Source organism: Panthera tigris, chromosome B4, assembly GCF_018350195.1.
Source record: "Panthera tigris isolate Pti1 chromosome B4, P.tigris_Pti1_mat1.1, whole genome shotgun sequence".
NCBI lineage: Eukaryota > Metazoa > Chordata > Mammalia > Carnivora > Felidae > Panthera > Panthera tigris.
Window position 1 is genome coordinate 134,837,505 of NC_056666.1, and position 21,783 is coordinate 134,859,287.

The window sequence follows — 21,783 nt, forward strand, 5'->3', positions numbered from 1 at the left end:
GGTGCTTGACCAACTGAGCCACCCAAGTGCCCCGGGGCTTCTCTCCTTTTTAAGGCTGAATCCTATTCCGATGGATGGACCATGTGTGGTTTATCCTAACATGTTCCTAAAGGAGCACTGATGTTCCTGTTGATGGGGACTTGGGTTGCCTCTATCTGTTGACGATTGTGAGTCATGCTGCTGTGAATATGGGTATACAAACTTATCTTTGAGACCCTGCTTTTCAGTTCTTTTGGGTATATTCCAGAAATCTCCTTAGACTTTCAAATTATTGTGTGAAACCAACAAAACAAAACAAAACAAAAAACCAAGCAACCGACCAAACAAGCAAAACAACCTTGCTATTTACTGTCACTTATTTGGAATATTAGTATCATTTATGAGATTGTTTTTTCTCCCGTTGAGTGCATGATGCCAGACGATTCTCCAGATTATCGAAGAGAGTAATGGTTATCAGTCTCTTTGGGGTTCTGGATTTCTTTGAGAAGCTAACGAAAGCCGTGGGCCATATTCCCAGAGAAACACATGCATGTGTATGTGAGCACACACAGCATCGATTGTGCATCTAATTTTGGGGGTTCCCATAGTGACCGTGACTCCAAGATTAAAGCTGCAGCATAGGGACGCCTGGGTGGCTCAGTCGGTTAAGTGTCTGGCCGGCTCAGGTCATGATCTCGTGGTTTGTGGGTTCGAGCCCCGCATCGGGCTCTGTGCTGACAGCTCGGAGCCTGGAGCCTGCTTCGGATTCTGTGTCTCCTCCTCTCTCTGCCCCTCCCCCAATTGAACTTTGTCTCTCTGTCTCTCAAAAATGAATAAATGTTAAAAAAAAAAAAGCCTCAGTGTAGAGGAACATCTCCTTTTTCACACTGCGAGTCACGAGGAGCAGTGGAATTCGAGACACAGAAATTTTACCTCCTGGCCGCTCATTTAGGAACATGTCAGTTCCCTGACTTCGGGTGCTCTTAACATGCAGATCTCAAACCCACTGCTTTGCCTTCCAGAAGCTTACCTTAGCTCCTTCACTCTTAGCCCCCAACAACAGCCAAGGAGTGTCTGGGAAAAAAACTTTTTTTTCTGATTCCAGTTCCCTTCCTTCCCCCTCTGGATGACCTCTGATGAATGAGGGAAAGGACCAGCATGTAGGTTCATTTCCTGTTTATTATTAAAGTGATTTCCACAAATGGTTAATTACATGCATACGTATGAACGTGATGGAGAAAACAAAACCTTGACTACCGGGGGCAACTAAAGGGAAAAAACACGGTTGCGTTGGTATTTGGCCACTCTTGTAGGCAGAGTGATTGCCTGGGCCTTCCCAGGACCCAGAGCGGAGGCTGGGGGAACAGGGCCCCCCAGGGGCTGTTCAGAGGTCCTGTTCCACGAGCCGGGACGGACTGGGTCTGCTCAGACTGGTTCTGATCTCGGCGGATTAAGACCTTCCCCGGGGATCTACGGGGCCTCTGAACCGCACGACAAAGTACTCGGGAGGCATCGGCGAGCTTTCTTTTTTGGCCCCTACTTTTCCGCACGCTGTTTTTGAGGGACACCCGCATTCTTTAATGTTCATGTGCCGGAACCTGCAAGGGGACCTCTCCGGGGTTGGGGGCCACTCCGCGCCTGCCCTGTGGGGGAAGGGACCTGTCCACGCGGGGGAGGGGGCGGAAGCCGGTCTTCCTCTGAGTTTTCAGCTCCAGAGGGAGGGAAGGTCGCTACGTGCCCCCGCCCTCCACCTCCCTCCCCTCCATCCCTGCCCCCAAACTCCCCACCGCCAGCTCTGCCTCAGCTGCGCTTCCCGAGCTGCACAACCGTTAGCAACATTTCACGGACATTCCGGACCTTGGGTTTCGAGGGGCTTGGGTTTGGTTCTCCCTTCTAGCAGTTATGAGCCATTCGCCTCGGGCGCGTCCCTGGGCCTCCCAGTCTCAGCCTCCGCAGGGGATTAGGGTCAGGCCTGCCCGCCTCGCTGGGCCATGGGGGGCTCAGGCCTTTCAGCGCCTCCCGTTGAGACTTGAGGGGTACAGTTTCGGGGGTCCTGCTCTCTGGGGGCCATGTGTGCGGGGGTCCGGGAGGGGAGGGGCGGCCGTGCCTGTGGCATCTCCGAGATGCCCTCTCCAAGAAGCAAGGCGGCCTGGATGACGCGGCCTCCGGCCCCGTGCCTGGCATACAGCAGGTGCTCAGCACTTACCCCGGGGCGTGGGGGGCCGGGGTGGGGGAAGGCTGGCGCCTGCAGGTGGATTGGGGCGGGGGACAGGGGAGGCAGCCATGGGCGGATCGAGCTGTCCGCTCTGTGTGTGGATGAGGGGTGTCTCTCCAATGTCAGCCCTTCTGCCTCTGGCCTGAATGATGTCACCTTGGCACCGTCACCCTGGTCAGAAGGGGCTGAGCTGCCACCACGTGTATCTTTGGTGAAGAAAAGGGGCTTCGATACAGATACGGTTTACCAGGTTGACATCTCCAGGCGTGTAGCAGAGGAGGTAAAAACAAGCTGAGTCCCGGGGGAACAAGAAAGGACCCTCCCTTCTGGAGCATGGACTGTTCTGGGCGGGGCACTGGTGCTGCGGCGGGGGGAGCCCGCTGTCCCGTGCGTGGTGACCAGGGTCTCCTCTGTATCTCTCTCTGCTGGTGGAGAAGAGCGGCCATGTCGTGAGGCCGGGCTGGCGACAGCTTCTCCTTTGGGACACGGACTTCGGGACTCCCTGGGTGACCCCTGCTCTGCTCTGCCCTCCTGCCGACACTCTCCACCCCCCACCTAGGGTAGCGGGAGGCGCTGGAGGGAGGGACTGCCTTCTCCGGAAGGAACGCCGAGGTCTGGCCACCCCAGGGCCAGCCTCAATCACCTTTATCTCTGTGACCAAGAGGGACTTTCCAGGGGATCCTGCCAGCCAGCCCCACGGCTGTGCAGCAAACGTTTGCTAAACGACTTAACCTAGCTCAGTATCTTCTTTTCCTGCTGGGGGTGGTAGTGAATGATTATTCAACCCCCAAGATGTCACAGAGGCAGGCACTCCAGCTCCAGCAGGCTGGGGGCCTCTTTGGTGGAAAATGGGTGATGTTGGCCGCGTCCCTGGGAGAGTGAGGGTTCGGGTAGGACACAGGCTGGAGGCAAGAGGTTCTCTTCGGGCTTTCAGAATCGGCCTCTTGGGGCCATTGCTCTCTGGTGACTTTTTGGCCCGGGTCGCAGTTTACCTACGTGTCCCAAACCAACGGATGGCAGGAGGGAAAGCTGTCTGAGGCCACCATCTCGGGCCCCACGGCCTCCTGGACTCTGTCACCACAGAGGTGAGGAGGGGCTGGCAAAGGCTGACCCCGGGGAGCCCGAGCAAGGTCACCACCACTGGCAAATGCCACCAGCGGGGGCGAGGGGCAGAGGCAGAGTCTGAGACTAAGGGGAGGAGAGAGGCCGGCACAAGGCCACAGCTACAAGGCTCTGGCTCAGGCAAGAGGGCTGCCTGATTCGGGGAGGCAGACGAGGTGACCCCAGCGTTCACTCGCTGAGGGCCCAGCCGGCCCCTGAACCTCGGGGCAGGTTCTCTTCCTTTCCTTGGTGTGTCTCCTCAGAAGCAGAGAGCCAGGAGACGCCAGAGGTGCGGGGCAAAGGGGCTTCCTCAGGTCCGCCGCTCCTGGGTCCCACCTGACCGCCGTCCGCCGGTCACCCGCTGCAGGGGCACCTTGGGGCGCTTCCCTGGTCACCCCAATGCCAGGCCCCAGGCCTTGGCAGCTGCTTTCAGTCCTGGCCAGCTGGGCAAGCTTTTCTTTCCAGAAGCTTGTTCCTTAGCTCTTTTCCTTGGGGTTTATCGAGCGGCCAGACGCCGAGGGTCCTTGCCGGGCGAGGGGCGGCGGTGGCTGGGATGGGGCTGCGGTGGGGGCTGCTCGAGGCCGATGTCCCATCCGCGAGTGGGGCGCTCCTTCTGGCTCAGCCCCTGCACGTCTCCAGTCTCCCTCGGGCAGCCCGGGACTCCCGCACCCTCGTCCTTGGCTTCCGTTCTTCAGGACTCACACGGGGCACCCGCCCCACCTGGGCTCGGTCCTTCCTCTCTCTCTCTGCCAGCACTTCGGCACCAATCTGCCGCCAGCTTCCGGAACACGGATGCACGGACACGCGTGCTTTGTTGCCCGGGGAGCTCTCCCAGGACCATCGGGCTCTGCGGACCGGGGATGGCTCTGGCTTTAACAGGTGGGACCCTCAAGTTTCCCAGTGTGGGGCTGAGGGCTGACCCCATGCCCGGACGTCTAGCCCTGATGGTGTGTGTGTGGGGGGGCACTTGGATTGGGGCGGGAGGGCTGAACGGTAGGCAGCTGGCCAACTGGGGTTGCCGGCGACCCTGTCCATGTGAAGGGCTAGGGGCCCCGCATCCGTCCTGCCGTGTCGGGGAGACGCCGGGCAGGTCTGACCACAGCGGTGGGGAATGCCGCGGAACGTGGGTGGCCTCCCACTGGAAGGGCTGGTGGACTCGTGGGGTTTGCGGGTGGCAACTGCCAGAAGCCACCGAGCGGGGCAGCAGCAGGAGTCGGAGAGAGGTCCTCTCTGTTTTGAGAGCATTAAGAAAATGCTCCCCGCCCCCCCCCCCCCTCTGGGGAGGTTGTGGCCGGAGGCCCATTCTGGACGACACCCGTCTAATTTCTGGGCCTGAGCAACGGCTTGGGAGGGAGGGCGGGCCTCTTTCTGGAGAGGACCGTGACTGGGGGAGGGCGGTGCTGGCCCAGGGGGGCTCCCGACGGACACTGACCTGGCCGCCAGATGCAGCCCCCTCCCACCCCAAGGTGGACTTGGGCGTAGCCGGCGCTGGAGGGAGTGCCGCTCGAGCTGGGGACTCACCGTTGCTGATGTAGGCGGAGGCGGTGGCTGGCCCCTGAGCTCGGAGCCCATCGTGTGGCCTGCCTTGTCATCGGCCCCCAGACCCCGCTCGCCTGCCCTCGGGCTTCGCCATCCGCGCCACGCTCCCTGGCGTGTGGGGGCAGGAGGAGGCATCTAGAGGCACTTGGGATGGGTGACTGGAGTTCAGCTTTCAGACTCTCCCGTGTGTCTTGGAATTTTGAGTGTTTGTTAACCCTAAACATACAGACCACTTCCTATGCGTGTCCCACAGCGGCAGCCAGCGGGCAAGGACTCAGCGCGTTGGGGGGCTTTTCTGGCTTCCCGGCTGAGGGGCGTACCGTGCACCCTGGTCAGACTCCGGACTTTTCTTCTTTAAGGACAGACTCTACAAGGGACACGGCGTGTCGCAGAGGAAGGAAGGCTGCTCTCGGGGCCAGGCCTCCCGACACTGGCCACCTGCCCTCCCCGGACAGGTGGGACGGAGGGGTGGGCTCCTGCCCTCGGAGGCGTCGCGTGGTGGCACGGCCCGTGCTCCCGTGGAAAAGGGCTCACTTCCCTGTGGCACGCGGCCACAGTATGGATGCCAAGGTCACGCCTCAGGGCCAGCCACACGCCCCTTGCTGCGTTTACTGCTGGGCCCCTGTACCCACAGGAGAGGGGGCAAGGGGAAACCGTCTTCTACCACATTCCGTCTGAAGGCAACACTGCAGCAAAGCCTCGGGGCCCAGTTCCCAAAGAATCCGCACTCCAGGTGGGTCCAGAAGCAGCCTGCCGTCTCCCCTTCCTGCAGGCTCCCTCCTACCTTCTCCCCTTCCCGGAGGCTCCTGGCCCACAGACACAGGGGCAGCACGCTCCTGGGGAGGGGTGAGTCACTCAGGGATGCCGGCGACAGCTCGTGGGGGAAGAGATGGGTTGCAATTCGTATTTATAGTTACTAAAGAGCATTTTCCTAAAGTACCCACAAATAGAAGTATATATATATTTATCTTTATATTTATATATATATAGGACTTAATTAGATGCTCTATCAAGGAAAAGCACAAATCTACAGTTTCCTCCACCAGCAACTCTTTTCTGTCCCATCACAGAATCCTTAGAGCCCCGCCACACGGCGCCTGCGTCCTGGGCCCGAGGCCGGAGGAGTCGGGGTGTGGATGCCTTGCAGGTGTAGACACTGGCTTATCAGAGCTTCCCAGATGCCTTCCCGCACCCCTCCTTCCACAGCCTGGCTTCCTGTCTCCGATTAGGCCTCTCAGAGCCTGCCTGGAGACAGAGGCAGCCACACTCCCCTCTCTCTTGAGGCGTCGGGTGAGGCCACCCGTGACCCCCGAAACGTGCACTCTGCCCAGGACCCGGCCGCGTGGTGGCACAGAGCGTCCTGGCTGCTCAGGAGAGGGCACTGTCCTGGAATCGAGCCGGCGGAGGTGGGGGGAGGGAGAAAGGCCGCCTCGAGCAGTGTTTTCCCAACGGGGCGATCCGAGGGGTGCGGTGGGCTGGGGTCTCTGCTTGGACGCGGTCTCACCCCCACGGGCCGGTCAGTGTTTCCGAAGGGCAGGTGCCCCGGTGACTTCCCGAGGCGGCGCGGAGGCGTGTGGAGCCGCCTTTTGGCTTCCGCCGTGGAGGGAAGGCACTCTCCCCTCCCCGTCTGGGTACCGGGCCGTCCCCAAGCTGGGCGGCTCCACGGGCATTATTTGTAGGGCCGCAGGAATCGGGACACTTTGGAGCGCAGCAGCTTGATGAAGGACCGTGGGAACATCTCCTTGGACTCCTGGGCTGTGTACTTGAAATAGTTCTGGGGGTGTGCCAGCACGTCGAACAGGGCCTTGATGAGCTTTTTGTCCTGCAAGACACGGCGAGGCGGGCGGTGAGGCCGAGTGGGGGGCCGGGGGCCCCCGCCGCTCGCTTCTCCAATGTCTGGGGTGGGGTGTCCGTGAGGACGGGGGAAGGAGGAAGAGTCTACACTGCTCGGTGGGTTTCAGGATCCCACAGACTCTCTTTGCCACGAATTGCTTTTTGATTTAAGGGTTTACTGGTTTGGACTTGGCAATGCAAAATATTTTATTTCAAATGGGTTCTGCAAAACCAAACCCAGGTAGGGACGCCCGGGTGGCTCAGTCGGTTGAGCGACTTCGGCTCAGGTCATGATCTCGTGGTTCGTGAGTTCGAGCCCCACGTCGGGCTCTGTCCTGACAGCTTAGAGCCTGGAGCCTGCTTTGGACTCTGTCTCCCCGTCTCTCTCTGCCCCTCCTGCGCTCACGCCTCTGTCTCTGTCTCTCTCTCTTAAAAAATAAATAGACGTTAAAAAAAAAAAAAACAAACAAACCAAAATAAGACGTGCAGCTGAGGCCCTGGCTTTTGAGGCCCACAGTCTGGGGTCTGAGAGCTCAGCCCCGTGTACACACCAGCCTCTTCACCAGAGGAGGGTGAGCCTCGGCGCTCAGGGCGGGGCCCGTGCGGATCTGAGCAGCAAGCGAGGGCCAGAGGCCGCCTGCACCAGGACTCGCTGTCACAGTGAGACTTGGGCCACATTTGCTGCCCAGGGCCGGCTCTGTCCTGGTGCCCGCTCATGCGCTCTCTCTCTCTCTCTCCCTCCCTCCCTCTCACACAGGCACTCACACATCCTTGCCCTTGGGAAACACAGAGCTCTTCCTGTTTTCCAGGAGCAGGGCCAGGTGCTGGGACAGGACCCCCTGCGGCTCCACTGAGAGGGAGGGAGTTGACTGAGGCAGGCGCCAACAAGGAGGGCTGCGTGGGGCTCTAGGAGTCTGTGACCTGCCCAGAGGAGGGGCGCCTAAGCTGAGGGCAGGACACTGGGACGTTCACTGAGGAGAGCGGCTGGGGAAGAACGTTCTCGAGAGGCCCTGGCGAGGGAGCGGAGGGAGCGTGGAGGCCTGAGAACCGCTCGGAGGCAGGTGGTGGCCTTGCCGGTCCAGGTTTTGTCCTACGTAATGGAAACGCTTCTAGCTCTGGAGAGATGCTCTTGGCTGCAGGGTTAGAGCTGAGGGCAGAGGGCCCAGGGTGGCAGGGAAGGGGCGAGGAGGAGAGTCAGGATGGACTGATGGAAAGGCCAGCGTGACCTTCTGGTTCCTACTAAACAGAAGGAACTAAACAGGCTCCAAAACGTCTAGGCCTCACCCCGGTTGCAGCAGCATCAGGGGCAAATCCCTCTGCCTACAAACCGCCTACTATGTGCAGGGGTGTGCCAGGCCCGGGGCTGGAAGACCTGAACTCTGCGAGCCACCCGTTTCTTAGAGGGGTTGCCTGGGGCCACCGGGTGGGTAAGTGACAGCTAGAATAGCGGTCAGCGGGGGCGGGTGGACTGGCCTGGTCCTGCTCTTGTCCCGTCCACCTCAGCTCCTGGGCTGGGAGAGCCGTCTGCCTACAGGCTGGGCTGGGGCTGGACCCCCAGAGCCCGAGCAAATCCCTGGGTCCGGCCTGGCCACTGCCCGCTGCGTGACGGCCACAGCCCCCCTCGACGACAAGGTGGCTCTGCTTCCCAAGCCCTGAGCAAGATGAGGAGCCAGGCGGTCCCGAGGGCGGGGGTGGATTCTACCGACTTTCAGCTCATTTCACAGGCGGGGAAAGTGAGGCCAGCAGAGGCTCAGGAAGCTGCCCAAAGACCAGTCACCAGGTCCTGGGCCAGACACCCACCAGGGAGCCGGCCTCGGACCTCCCAGTCTGCAGGGACAGACGCACTGGAGCCAGGCCCCGCCCCCAGGCCCCCCCCCCCCACGCCCTCCTCCTCTCGTCACCACCCTCCCCCGCTCACGTCTCCGGGGGTGGGGGCGGGCCCTGGGGGCAGGGGTGGCCCTGGGTCATCACAGGCCACTATCCTGGGATCACACGGATCCTTTCCCATAAAGAAGCTCACTCACTTTTAAAATTTCCTGGTGATTCTCCGAGGCGTAGAGCCGTCCGTCGCGAACAATGTCTTCGATTAATTGCTGGTAGTCCTCTGCGAAGCCCGCCGGCGGGGAAGGAAGGGCGGTGAAGGCTCCAGACCCTGCCTGCCCTCCCCCCTCACCTCTGGCCTCTGCCCCGACCCACTTTCAGGCTTCAGCCCTCGGCCAGAGCAGTCCTGCCTCCGAACCTCCGTACCCTCCACCCAAACTGTTTTCCTCGAGCTTTGGCTAGTGGGAAACTCCTACTCAACCCCCAGAACCCTGCCTGGGCGGCACCTCACGCTGAAGCCCACAGACGCCACTAAAGGCTCCCTCATCTGCACCACCCCTGCCCCCGTGTGCCTGTCATCTCTGTGTCTGTGGGGCCGGCCCGGGCTGGGCGCACGGCGCAGCCACACGTACCGTCGTAGGTGACGTAGGGCACTTGGAACCCTCTGCCGCTGTTGCCTTCGTTGGACTTGAACTGGATCCAGAGCTTCCGGGAGCGGGAGGTGAAGGCGATGGGCCTCTCGTAGGTCTGGCAGGTCTCGTAGGTGGTGATGGACGTGGGTGAGGCTGGGGGCAGAGCCCAGGACCTGAGTGGCTCGCTGAGCCACAGCTCTGCACCTGGCCCCTGTCCTCCTGCTTTGGGCCGCGTGTCCCCCCCCACCGGTCAGCCACCCGGCCCCCACATCCAGTCCCCCGAACAGTCCGGCTCTGATCTCCACCCTCGTTCCCTCTGCCTCAAGTGCCTGTCCTCACCCTCAACCCCAGTTCCCACTCATCCTGCGGAGACAGGTTTGTGTCTCCCCGTCCAGGAAGCCTTCCTGACTGCCTGCCGTGTTCCTGCTCTGCTCTGGTGAACCCTTTGTCACGGCCCCTCTCTGCTGGGTTGTCACTGTCTCCCTCTGGAGGGAGGGACGCTCCCCTAGGACAGGGCTCATGCCTGTACCCAGCACGAACCAGGGCCGGGGTGGAGGGTCACATTTGGGAAGCCCCCTTTCCTTGTGAACAGATGAACAGGAGTGAACCTGCTGACCCTGGGATGCGTGGGGCTGGCCAAAGGGTCCCCCAACTCTTCACTGCTCCCTGGGGAGCCTACCTGAGGTGCCCTGCAGGCGGGAGAGGCTGACCCCCTAGAGTCCAACCCTGCGGGCAGGTGACAGAGTGGATGGGGGGGGGGGACGGTCGTGGGCTGGGCTTGGACCGGCTGTGGGATCCCGGGCAGGCACCATGCCCTTTCTGGCCTCTCAGCTACACTGAGTGGGCGATGCACACACGTGGTAACAAGCAGGACAAGGGGAACAGAGTGGACAGAAACCCCTCAGTCTCCCTGTGCCTCAGAGACATTCCAGCCCCAAGCGGGCAGGTGTGTCTTGTGCCTGCCTGCGTCCACCTCTTCCTTCTGTAACGTTCTGACTGGAGCTTGCTCCCCGTGGTCCCCACGGCCCTCCAACAGCAGTCAGGCGCCCTGGCCTAGGCACCTGCTGCAAGGGACTTCACCTGGTTCCTGGGGGGATGCCGGTGCTTCCCCGCCTTTCTCGTCCTCACCCACCGCGCCCACTGCTAGAGCCGGCCTGCTGCCCGTGGCCTGAAGTCCCTCTACGAGCCCCTGACGGGGGTGACGGGGCGGGACGCGGTGACTCACAGAGGGGAAGGTTCAGGCTGTCTGACCCTGGGGTGTCCTGCGTGTGCACAGGCTGGCCCTTCGCTTGCGAGTCCCCGAGGGAGCGGGAGGCGGGCGGAGCAGGGGTCGCTCCCGGGGCCTCACCCTAGGTGGGGTGGCGGGACACCTGGGAGGAGACTGGCTGGCGGTCAGCGTGGGGACCGGACCCGGCCGGGCCCGGCTCCCGCTCAGGGTGCGCCCCACGCTCGCCACCCTCGGGGCAGGGCTTGAGGCAGACAGAGGGGCGCCGAAAGCCCGCCCGCGGGTGACCCTGGGCGGCCCCTCGCTGCCCTGCCACCACCTGCACCTACCGCTCTTCCTCATGACCAGGACGTCCCCGCACTCATCCTCGACGGGCAGGAAGATCTCGGGGACCACGATCAGGATCCTGCGCTTGGGGGGCGGGGAGATGTGCCAGACGCACTCCGTGTTGGCCGGGTAGTCGCCGGGGTAGTTGGGGGACTCGATGTAGCCCGTGTAGTCGCCGAGCTCACCGCCACAGTGCTGGTCTGTGGGCACCGGGGCGCGAGGGCCTGCTCAGGCCGGCTGCACGGGTGCCCCAGAGGCCCGGCCTCCACCCGGCCTCCCCGCCAGCCGGGCCTCCAGATGCGCTTCTCACGGGGTCTCTCCCGTGGGGGGCCCCGCTCCCTGAACCCCACTTCGCCCACTCACTCCACACCCCACGCACCGCTAGGCGCCGAGTGTGGTCACCCTCCCGGCCGAGCAGGACGGCTCAGGGGACAGGCAGGCAGCACGGTGAGGAGAAAGAGACAAGCTTCCCCTTGTTTTCCTTTTTAGCCAAGCCGTGTAACCCCGAAGAGGCCAAAAGTGACGGCTCGGTGAGCCGAATAGTTTCTAGCCTCAACCTGACAAAGGAGGCCACCTTAGTTCTGCAAAGAGAACTGAGGGGAAGTATTTAAAAAAAAAATTTTTTTTTTTTTACATTTATTTATTATCAAGAGACAGAGCAAGACAGAGCATGAGCAGGGGAGGGGCAGAGAGAGAGGAGGAGACACAGAATTTGATGGAGGCTTCAGGCTCCGAGCTGTCGGCACTGAGCCCGATGCGGGGCTCGAACCCACGAACCGTGAGATCACAACCTGAGCCAAAGCTGGACGCTTAACCGACTGAGCCACCCAGGCGCCCCTGAGTGGAAATATTAAATATACAGCATTTTCTTACACGTTTTCATTTATAAGACTCAAAATTGCTGGGAAGCATTTCATTTTTACACTTATCTTCCAGAAGCTTCCCCTCCTATTCGGTTTCTCCGCTTTAACTCATGAGGACATTTGAAACCCTGTCTCGGGGCGCCTGCGTGGCTCAGTCGATTGAGCGTCTGACTCTTGATTTCAGCTCAGGTCGCGATCTCACGGTTCAGGGGTTTGAGCCCACATCGGGCTCTGTGCTGACAGTGCAGAGTCTGCTTGGGATTTCCTCTTTCCGCTCCTATCCTGCTGGTGCTCTCTCTCTCAAAATAAATAAACTTAAAAAAAAAAAAAATAAAACCCTGCTTCTGTGGAGCTCGCCCACTGTCCCTGCTCTTCTGCCCCTGAAGGCCACGAGCCGTGGGGATGCCCCGGGGAACAGAGGGTTCCACCTCTAGGATTAAGTCCCCTTCGCGGGCCTTCAGGCTGTTCAACATGCCAGCAGCTCAGTGTCAAAGGGCTTAACTGGCTAGAAGTCGCTTAGGAGAAGGGTACGACACTGGAAAAGCCGTCCCCAAGGACTCCGAGAAATGAATTAAAAGGTATCTGAACTAAAGGTAGCGTCCTGTCGGGCCCAAATGACTTGCTAAGTGAGGGAGCGGCGTATCTGCGTCCCAAATTGTCTCGTGCTGCCCGCGGCACTGATGTCCTTTGGCTAAACCGAGCTCCTCTTGGACACGAGAAGGCCGTGTGCTGGTCGCTGCAGCCACACGCACGGAGCGTGTCCTTCCTGGGTCCGAGGTCATCCGCTCTGTGTCCGCCTGCCGGTCCGGCCGTGCATGCCTTCAGGGCGGCCCAGCCTGGGCCTCCGCGGCTGCCCCGCACGGGGCCTGGCTTTTCCCTCCACAGGCCCGGAGCCCGGGGCAGGGCCCGGCCGGGCACAGGGGCGCAGGCTGCCCTGGTGGGCGGGTGTCACGCGGGGCAGGAATACGTGCCGGAGCAGGGAGGAGTCCTCCGCCGGCCCGCGGGCACCACGCGAGGTGAGCGGCCACCCTGCCCCCGGCAACGCCCCCCAGCCTTCCCAGCGCCCCGGCCGTGGCAAGAGCGGCACCTACTTTTGCAGTGCGTGACGTTGGTGGAGCCGTCGAAGTCGGTGCTGGTGTTGCCCGGGCAGGTGATGCAGTGGTTCTGGCCGAACTCGGGCTGGTAGGTGCCCACGGGGCAGCGGATGCACCGGTGGGTGGTGGTGTTGTAGTGGTGGCCAGGGGAGCAGTGCACTGTGGGGCGGGGACGCCGGTGGGCAAGGGCAGGGCGCGTTCTCGCCAGGGCCTCCTGCCCTCGAGGCCTGTCTCGGCACAGAGTTCGAGGCCCTCCTCCACCACCCAGGGACCCCCCGCCACGTGCGCCCGGTCCCGACCCTGCCCGCAGCCGTGCGTGTGTTCGGGGGCAGCAAATGGGACACGAGACGCTGTGAGGCCGGGCGTGGGGTGGCTCCAGAGGTGCAGGGATTTTGAGTGGAGACTCGAGTCGTGCGCAGCTGGCCGGGAGGCTCTCTGCGGGGAGGAGGCGGCAAAGCGCGGGCCCGGGGTGGGCTGCACGGCTGCCGGGTGTGGCCGGGGGGGAGGTCAGGGGCCACGGGGACGAGCTCCCGGGCCCAGGGGGTCACGCTGGGCTTTGCTCTGAGTGAGGGCACCCGGGGCCCTGGCAGGTTCCCGGCGGCCGCTCTGGGGGGAGGGGTGGCAGGACAGGCGGCAGGGGCCTGGCTCAGGGGTGCCAGTGGGGTGGCGAGAAGTCATCGGTCAGAGGAGCTGGCAGGGGCTGCGCACAGACTGGGAGTGAGTGCCCAGGCCGGGGACCCCGAGCACGACCGGGCGGGGGGTGGGTGAGGCTGAGGCGCGCTGGGGCCACCGGCAAGTGGGAGGTGTGGGCTGGGAGTGGACTTGGCTCTGGCCTTGAGGGGAGCGGTGACCGGGGGGCAGTGGGGCAACAGACTGACTAGTGGGGTTCAGGAGAGGGCGCACGAGAGAAATAGAGTCCACACGCTTTTGCTACAAGGTTCCCAGTAAGGAAGAGAAGTCCTGGCAGGAACTGGAGGGGGGGTGGGGCTAGAGAGTTACGACTTTTCCTTCCAGAAGGGAGGCTTCAGAGCAGTCTGTCCGTTCCCAAGAACACGGGGGTCAGTGAGCGGGCAGAGTTGTCCCAAAGGCCTTGGCGGGCCGGAGCGTGTGGACGGGGAGGCGGGCTCATCAGGGACACGTGGTGACATGGAGGGGAAGGTGTGGCTGGACCGCAGGGTCCCCACGGCCCAGGTGAGCTGAGATGCCCGACCTCGCCCCACTGTCCCTGCTGCCCCCGCATTTCTTCACCTCCCCCAACCTTCCTTCTAGCCAGGCTCAAGGCTCCGTCTACAGCCACTGTGCCTCCTGCCCCTCCCATCTGAGACCCTCGGGCAGGCTTGTGTTGGGCCCTGTGTCCCTGTCCTAGCGTGCGGCACGGTGACGGTCACCAACGTCCGCTGCCTGACAGCTCCCGCCTCCTCCGCTGCCCTTGGAGGTCTGCCACCCAGGAAATGAGAGGGGTGGAGGGCAAACGTCCCCCAGCCGCCCAGCCCGCCTCACCTCTGGCCTCGCAGTCTTGGAAGGAGGCTGTGCCCTCGTGCTTGGTAAGTATCCCTCCTCCGCAGGGGAAGCAGCCCGTGCGCCCAGGCTCTGGCTGGTACGTGCCCACCGGGCAGGCTTGGCAGGGCCTGAAGCCATCCGGGGAGAAGAAGCCTGGGGAGCACTGACCTGGAAGTCAGAGGTCACGGCTCAGGCTGGCCGGAGGGGGCGCCTGGGTCCCGACCCTGCTCTCAGCCCTCCCCTGCCCTGGGGAAGGGCACTAAGGGGGTGGTGGGAGGGACCTGGCCCCAGTTTGGACGTTGCCAGTGGCTCAGGTGCTCTGGGACCTTGGCCGGGCTGGCTTGACCCTTCCCACTGGCAAGAAGGGCTGCGGGTTAAAGAGCAGGTGGCCTTGCTGCTGAGCTGGGATGTGAGAGGTTGGAGGAGGTCACTTCCATCAGAGGGGCTTCCCCCAGGGGAAGGACCACACTGTGCCCTCGCGAGAGGAACGGGGGCTCCAGGCTGGCGCACCTTGTCTGTCTGCAGGGCTGGGCCGAGCAGAGGGAGGGGGCTCGTGAGGTCCCTGAGGGCCCCGCTGGGACAAGGGAGGGGACAGCACATCCAGCGGGAAGTCGGATGTAGAGGGCGCTCCAGCACTGAGTGAAGGGTGGGTGGGGGGCCCTCTCAGCCCAGACCCTGAAATCCCTGTTCCTACCAGTGGCTACTCTCTGCTCGCAAACAGTCACCTTCCTGCCAAGAGCAGAGGCCATACTCCTAGAGGGCACAGTCGGCCAGCCCGCAGAGACTCAGGGCTGGGCTCTGATCTCTCCTGTACCCCAGAGAAGGCTGGCTGTGGTCTCCGCTGTCCTAAGGATCTCACTCATCCACCCTCGTGGGCACACCTTTCCCCACCTGTTCTCTTGGGTGGTCCCCACGATGGCCTGGGAAGGGAGGCTGATGGGATGTGGGGTATGAGCCCATTTCACAGATGTGGTCATGTGAGGTGTAAGTGGAAAAGCTCTTTGTAAACCAAACTGTGCTTGGTAAATCAAAAAAGGGCTTTCCAAACCATCTACAGGGCAAACTGTAAAGTTCTTTATAGAGTACAGTTCTTGCCGAGTATATGGGGCGCCCCGTAAAGCATTTCGACGATGAGGCAGTTCTCCGCACAACGTAATGTGTTTTGTCAACCGTGAAGCGCTATGTGCCTCTGCGACGGTAACTTGACCTGTAAGTGACCGAGTATTTGTAAACTGTCAAATCCTTTCTGAACCGCACGCTGCAACTTTCAAGTGCGCTAAGTACAGCCCGTGCTCGCCGGCACACAGACGCTATGGGTCTGCGGCGTCCTTTGTGAGGGCAGCGACATGGAAGTCATACCGGGCTCTGCGAACGGCAAAGAGCTTTACAGACTGTCACAAGGTACCAGGCCTTTGCTTTGGGGACCTCAGTGGAGACAGGAGGTACTCCCAGCACCCCCACCCCATCCCAACCCCTCCCTCCTGGGGGGGCCCGCACTCGCCTCCACATTCGGACACGTTGCGGGCACCAGCTAGGCCGAGCCCGTCGCTGCTGGGGCATGGCGTGCAGCTGAGTTGGCCGTCCCCGTCCTGGTAGGTCCCCGGGGCGCACGGCACACACTGGCCCGGCTCTCCGCTGAAGTGGGTGCCAGGCCCGCAGGCCACTGCAAAGGCAGAGTGGAGAGATCGCTGGTGGCAGAGGTGGGAGTGGTGGCCGGGTGGTCTCTCGGGCTCTGTCCTACCAGATAGGGTGCATCCCTCGTCCCTGGGGCTCAAAGGGCCCGGAGGAGCCCAGACCCATCTCAGGAGAGAAGGAGCAAGGCGGCAACCATCTGTGAAGGCCCTGGAGGCCTGACCCTGGTCTCGTGCCCCATCGTGGCTGCTCCGCTCAGGGTCCTGGGCAGACCCTTCCTCCTTGTCCTGCCCTTGGCCTGCGTACCAACTGCTTCCTGGGCATCCCTCATCCAAACCCAGCTCTCCTCCCCTCCCCTTTCCTTCCTCACGTGGGGGGGTTGCCATCTGAGGAGATACGGGGTGGTGCAGAGGGCGTGGGGCGGGTGACAGAGGCAGGGGCAGGAAGGTCCGGTGGCTGAGGGTCGTCCAGGGATGGGGGGCTGAAGGGAGAGCAGTGTGGTTGGCTGCATTGAGCAAACAAGCAAACCGGTGAGTAAGCAAACTGACTGAGCAAATGAGAAAGGGAGTGAATGTCTCTCTGGAGAAGACATTTAGAGAGAGACAAGGTTAGAAAGAACCCTGGGAAACTGAACTGGAGGTTCAATTGAACGGGTGTGAACTCATGGTTTTATAAAACACACACACGCACATGCACACACACACACGTGCACACACGTGCACTCTGGTGTATACATCTGTATCTATGTAAATGTATACATGTGCTAATGTACGTGTGTATTTGCACATAGATAGAAACCTATGCTTCCTAGTTCCGTCCCGTGGGAGGGCCTAGAAGCAATGAGTACCCCACCTTTGGCTTTTCCATATCCTCCTCCTCCTTTAGGGGTCCAGGGGCCCTGACCGATTCCAAAGGGGCAGGGGAAGTCCAGGTTTTGTGCCAGAGAATCCTCAGTGAGTGACAGAGGCATGGGGCACGTCCCAAGGACGTGGGAGCCAGTCTGACGGGGCACCTACTGGCTACAATGGGGATGATCCGAGCACTGAGCTAAATAATGTTAAGAATGGATTACAACCCCTTGGGTAAAAGAAGAATGTCTAAGTCCGCACTGACATAAATACACAGCCACGCGGACACGCAGACAGATATATAAATGAGGGGGGAAGCAAAGCTCTTTCTTACGGGAGAACGCTAACTTATACACAGACAAGGGCCGGCAGGAATAGAGAATACCGCCCGGTAACCACCGGAGAGGAGGCTGATCCGGCAGGAGTTGCCACCGGGTGCGACGGCTGGTGGCTGGGGGGATGTCTGATGGGGAGCAGGATGTTGGTGTAAACTCAGACTACATCCCCAGAAAAATCCTCGTCAGTTACATACGGAAGGAAAAGGGTGAATTAAGGTGGAGGCACCAGCCGTGGGCTGGGTCAGTATCCTGTGCCTCCTGATGGGGGCGCTGAAGAGCAGGCGTCCAGCGTGAATGGGGCTGGTCGCGGAAACGTGGGCGCGGCCCGGTAGCACTTGGGGACAGCGGGGGCAGGAGGCGCAGGGAAAGAGCAAGGAACTGGTCCAGAATGAAGGAATCCGGGGAGACAGGACGCTAAGTGTGGAGGACAGGGGCGTTGTGGGAAGAGCGGGTGAAAGGTAACGGGTGTGCGGCCCGGATGGTGGTGTAAGGGTCACACACGCACACACCCCAGAGGGCGCGACACAGCACACGGGGGAATCGGGATGAGGAGAACACGGAAGTCCCTTGTTCTGCCTGGCGATATTTCTGAACGTGTGAATGGTTTCAGAATGAGCTATTAAAAATAAAAGAGTGACATCACGAAGGCCGCGGTCCTCCCTCCCTGTCCGCTCCTCCCTTCCCCCCACGCTCCTAAGCCCCGCCTCTCCTCCACCGGCTCCCCAATTCATCTCTGTGGCCCAGCCTATGCTTCGCGCTCCAGATTCCCGGCTCCGACCACCCATTCGACGTCTTCGCGAGGACGACTCGGCTGCGTCTGAGCACAGGAGGACAGACAGAACACCGTGTCTCCACCAGCCCCTCCGCCCCAAGTTCCCCACGGCGACCTCGGAGCCTCTCCCCTCCTCCCCCCGCACAGCTGCCCCCCCCCAGAGTGCACTCGCAATGCGCCTCATTCCTTCCTGGCCTGCTGCCAGCCCCGATCCCCGTTCAAGGCTCTGCCGGCTCCCACCGGGCCTCCCCTCTGTGGTCCTCCCACCGGGAAGCCTTCTCCTGATGAGAGAGCGGGTAAGGCTGCTCCCCTGCTTGGTCAGGTCACCTGCGGCCTGGGCCTGGGCCCCGGCTGGCTGCCCTGGCCGAGCTCCCGCTGGGGGCCTGGCCTCGCCTGCTCCCCGCAGCTGGTGCCCCCTGAAGCCGGTGCTCCCTGCAGCGGGTGCCGCACTCTGGGCGGCCTCGGCCTCCTGTGCATCCTTGCCCTGCTGCTCCTTTGCCCTCAGCTCCTACGTGGCCTCCGCTGGGAAGCCTTCTCTAGCCACACGGACTAGTCCTCACGCCCCCCACTGCCCCTTCACTGTGGCCGTGCCAGCCTGTGCTCTCCCTGTCCCACCCGTCCTCAGGATTATGGCGAGGGTCAGATGTACAAATGTCTGCCCGGCAAGAGCCTTGCCCAGGGGGCGGCACCAGGGGAACGTTCCTCAAACGACAGCCATGATGACGAGCATGACAGTGCTTCTCCCTGGCAGGCTTCTGCGTCTGACTGTCCCCTCCCGAGGCATCTGTTTACCCAGGCCACCCGTGGAAGGAAGGGCAGAGGGAGTTTGCCCAGTGGGCATCCCAGTGGCCGCGGGCAGGGACGCACCGCATTTCCCGTCCTGTAGCACCTGGCCCGTGCTGCACGCCCCCGGGCCCTCCGGGGCCTTGGCCGGCCACTGGGCCATCGCGTACTCTGTGCCTGCGACCCGGATGGAGAACTGCTGTCGGCCGATGGACCTCCGCAGAGTCTTGATGGCGGCCTGTAAGCTCTGCTCCGCGCGCTTCCGCATGCAGTCGGCCTCACAGGTGTCTGCAGGGGCGGGAGGGACGGTCACTCACAGCCCCTCGGGACTGCCTCTTCCCGAGCTGCCCCTCTGCCAGGCCTCTGCCGAGGGCACAGGCTCGCAGCGGCCGCGGGCCCCCTTGTTGCGTCCACCTGACAGATGAGGAGACCGAGGAGGATCCGACAGGTAGGACCTTCCCCAGGCCGCCCAGCAGGCCTCCGCCACCGCGACGCGTCACCTCCCTAGGGCACGGCTCACGGACGGGCGCCCCTCCCTGCCACTCAAACAGCCTTGAGGCCGCCACTGTTCCCGGGATGACAGCCAGCTCTCTGGCCTTGAACCCAAGGCCCCTCGTGGTGGGGCCCCCGCCCGCCGCGCCAGCCCTGGCCCCCAGTCCTCCGACACCCACCGTGGACTCCACTTTCCGCCCTGCCCTCCTGAACACACTCAGTTCTCTCTGACCTCTGTGCCTTTGCCCGTTCCATTCCCTCTGCCTGAAGGCCATCGCCTGCCACCTTTTCCACTGGATCTTTGATTTCAAGCCCTGATTCACACGGCGCCTCTTCTGGGAGGACCTCCCGGACTCCTCTCTCGGGGAGACGCCTCAGCTCTGTGCCCCCCACCCCGGGGGTCTCCCTTGGCACCGGGTAGTTTGTGTGCGCGTCGGCCTCCCCGTGGCTGGGGGTGCCGCCAGCGTGAGGACCTTGGTCTGGTCCCCTCTTTCCACGGTGCCCAGCGCTGGGCACACGCAGCACACGTCTGTTGACAGAGCTCAGAAAGCACGGACACGAAACACAAGCCGGCCATGTAAGCCCCCTTCTGGAACATGGGAAAGGCAGGCCAGTGGCTCAGTTGTTCCGGAAAGGCCACAGGCGTTAGGCCCTTCTGGGCCCCAGCGAGCGCACGGGGGACGGTTGGGAGAGGCCGTGTGGCCATGATGTGGGCCCCCGAGCCCCGTTCCTCTCACTGCCCTGGGCCTCCTCTCCCACCCCGGGCTACAGGCAGCCGTTTCAAGGACCCAGCGCCGACCCGCACCAGTCCCCCCATCTGCCTGGCTGGGCCTCTACGTCCAGGAGCCGTGGCTCGGGTGGGAGCCCGGACCCCGCCAGCCCCCCCACCCCCGCCCCCCGCATCCTCTGTCCTCCCTCCGGCCTTCAGGAGCCTCACCCACCTGAGGCCTCGTCCGTCTTTGCCTCCACCTCGAACTCCGCCGTGATGTGGGTCACCTCCTTGGATGGGGACTTCCGGCCACGGCGCCTCTTCTTGGAGGAGTCACACTTGAAGTTCACAAAGGTCACGTGGCAGTTTTCTGGACAGAGAAGGGACCGCTGTGGCGCAGGTGGCACAGGGCAGGAAGCAGGGTCCTCCCGAGCCCCGCGCACAGATCGCCACCGGCGGGGCTCCCGCTTCGCCTAACGGCCTGCGGTGCGGATGGGGAAACCGAGGCTGGAGAAGGCCAGGCTGGCTCCGGGTCTCACGCGGGGCTGGTGGCTGAGCCACGCCCCGCACCAGCCATTCTGAGTCCGTCAAACCGCCGCAGGCGGAGGCGCCTGGCGCGTACTCGCTTCGTGGAGCCGTGCCGCTCAGTTCCGTGGGGCCCGGCCCGGGTCGGGGCTGCTTGGGCGCTGGGCTCTGTTAGGTCTGGGAAGGAGTCCTGAGGTGTCCGGGAATCTTGGTGGAAACAGAGCTGGGATGCTTTTCGCCCCGGCTCTTTTCGTCGGGCTTTCCCTACACTAACCCCTGACCCCCCTGGGGTCAGAAGCCTGGAACGTCCTTCTTGGCCTCCCTCATTCAAGGATGAGCCACTGCCCGACTCCCACGAGGCCTTCTGGACACAATCAGGCTGCACTTGCCCTGGGGGAGCTCATCTAACCCGCTCCAGGTGGGGCAGGGGCAACGGGCCCCGGGGATGCTGGGGGACCTGAATTTTCCACTCAAATGCCGGCCTTCCTCCCGAGGGACACCACCACTGTCTCTGGTGCTTCAGGCGTGGCTCCTGGGGCTCAGGGACCGTGATGGGGAGGACAAGGAGAGGCCCCCACGCTTGAAGCCCAGCCCCACTGGCCCCTGGGCTCCCAGCTCCCAGGCACGGGGACCCCCGCCACCCCCGTGTGGGTCAGTGCCACGGCCGCCCACTCACCCAGCAGCGGCTGCCTCGGGGCCTCCTTTGCTGGCTCCTGGCTGTGGGCCCAGAGGCGGCACCTGGCATCTCGGATCTTGAAACGGGCCTTCTGCCTGATGGAGGCAGGCGCACCTGGGGAAAGCCCAGACCCCCCCTGGTGGCGGCCTCTCCTGCAGGCAGGGAGGTGGTGGGGCCGCGGGCTACACAGGGGGCCGCCAGTGGGACAGATCCACTGGGAGCTGGGGCCGGGGAGCCTCCACTGCCTCATTTCTCTCCCCGCAAGGCCTGAAGAAGGTGGGCGTGTGGACGGCGGGGTCAAACTCAAGCCAGGGGGCCATCCAGCCAGAGGTCTCCTGTGGAGGAGGAGAGGGAGGCCTCCCGCCTCCTCCCCCATCAGCACGGCCGGGGCACGTGGCTCATGCTGTTGGGAAACGGGGTTAGAACAGAAAAGAGAGGGAAGCAACGGAGGGAAGGGGGTTTGAAATAACACAGGTGCTGTTATTCACTGTGTGTGTTAATCAACACACTGCTGATTCCTTTAAAGAGCCAACCACAGCTGCTGGTACTGAAGAATCCTACGATCGCAGATACTTAGACTCACATCCTGTGTGTGTGAAATGCACACAGATGCCCCCGTATCAACATCCGGGAATTCAACATCCCGAATGGGAAAAGCTGCTGGAGACAACCTCCTGCGTCTGCCGGGCCGCCTGGGACCTGGCTGGTGGGTCCCAAGGGGCGTGGGAGGGGGCTGGGCCTCCAGTACTGCCCGGACCTCGTGCTCACAGCACACGTGAGTCACTTCACTGAAACGGAGCCTGAGACCCACAGGCTCCTAGCACCTCGGGGTCACTGGAGCCGCGGCCCAGAGCCTCCGAGCTGGAAGGGCCCTTCCCT

At 62.5% G+C, this 21,783-nt stretch overlaps 1 protein-coding gene across 6 annotated transcripts in view; it reads right to left on the reverse strand.

The window, feature by feature from the left end:
* Window positions 1–4,655: 4,655 nt before the first annotated feature.
* The window catches only part of SCUBE1 (signal peptide, CUB domain and EGF like domain containing 1), a 131,315-nt gene continuing 114,187 nt past the window's right edge, over window positions 4,656–21,783 (reverse strand). For all 6 annotated transcript variants that reach the window (XM_042993465.1, XM_042993464.1, XM_042993466.1 and 3 more), the window contains 10 exons: window positions 20,905–21,018; window positions 19,936–20,073; window positions 18,587–18,790; window positions 15,631–15,792; window positions 14,130–14,297; window positions 12,627–12,788; window positions 10,675–10,872; window positions 9,121–9,273; window positions 8,692–8,771; window positions 4,656–6,656 (listed from right to left, as the gene is read on the reverse strand). In XM_042993465.1, coding sequence (XP_042849399.1) covers window positions 6,504–6,656; window positions 8,692–8,771; window positions 9,121–9,273; window positions 10,675–10,872; window positions 12,627–12,788; window positions 14,130–14,297; window positions 15,631–15,792; window positions 18,587–18,790; window positions 19,936–20,073; window positions 20,905–21,018 — 1,532 coding nt within the window. In that variant the 3' untranslated portion in view covers window positions 4,656–6,503. The remainder of the gene's footprint in view (window positions 6,657–8,691; window positions 8,772–9,120; window positions 9,274–10,674; window positions 10,873–12,626; window positions 12,789–14,129; window positions 14,298–15,630; window positions 15,793–18,586; window positions 18,791–19,935; window positions 20,074–20,904; window positions 21,019–21,783) is intronic.